Source organism: Nanorana parkeri, unplaced genomic scaffold (genome assembly GCF_000935625.1).
Source record: "Nanorana parkeri isolate BGI_ZX_2015 unplaced genomic scaffold, ASM93562v1 scaffold740, whole genome shotgun sequence".
NCBI lineage: Eukaryota > Metazoa > Chordata > Amphibia > Anura > Dicroglossidae > Nanorana > Nanorana parkeri.
The window spans coordinates 50,281-50,952 of NW_017307008.1; the positions used below are offsets into that span (position 1 = coordinate 50,281).

At 46.6% G+C, this 672-nt stretch overlaps 1 protein-coding gene across 1 annotated transcript in view; it reads left to right on the top strand.

The window, feature by feature from the left end:
- Nucleotides 1-459, top strand: part of RPS4X (ribosomal protein S4, X-linked) — a 12,238-nt gene extending 11,779 nt beyond the window's left edge. The window contains exon 8 of the mRNA XM_018564260.1: nucleotides 313-459. Coding sequence (XP_018419762.1) covers nucleotides 313-414 — 102 coding nt within the window. The 3' untranslated portion in view covers nucleotides 415-459. The remainder of the gene's footprint in view (nucleotides 1-312) is intronic.
- Nucleotides 460-672: the final 213 nt, after the last annotated feature.

The window sequence follows — 672 nt, forward strand, 5'->3', positions numbered from 1 at the left end:
TCAGAGAATCTTGACTTCAGTTGTGCTGTGAATGTTGAGGATGAATGCCTTCAATGTCTGCAGCCACAATGGTCATGGAGGGCTTGTCCAATTTACTGCTTAGGTATAGTCCCCCCTGGTCCTAAGTGAATTATTACACGACTTTATTTTTGCTAGTTTTGATTTTTGTCTATCAGATTTGATAAAAGTAGAAGCCGTGTGAGATTCTAGATGGGTCCCCCCCGTGTGTGTATATTGTATGTTTGTACTGCCTGTCGGTAGGATGTCACACGTGTCTCTGCACGGCTCTGTATCTCCATCTTTATCTTGCAGGGTAACAAGCCATGGATTTCCTTGCCACGTGGAAAGGGTATCCGTCTCACCATCGCTGAGGAGAGAGACAAGAGACTGGCAGCCAAGCAGACCAGCGGCTAAATCCAAATTCTTTAATACGTCTATTAAATAAAACTCTGTTCTGAAGTTCTGTGTGCGGACTCGTTTTTATGCTGCGTGTGACATCTCATCGTCACCTCTGGCGCTGTATCTGAGGGGGGTAGGGGTGTCGGGTCATTCTATCCGGCAGATCGCCAAAGATTTCTCGTTGGAGGATTCCACCAAATATTTTTTGGATTAGAGTGTGGAGGTCCGTGCCGTAGTTGCCGGTGTATCTGAAGCCGCTGTCATAGGATGTCC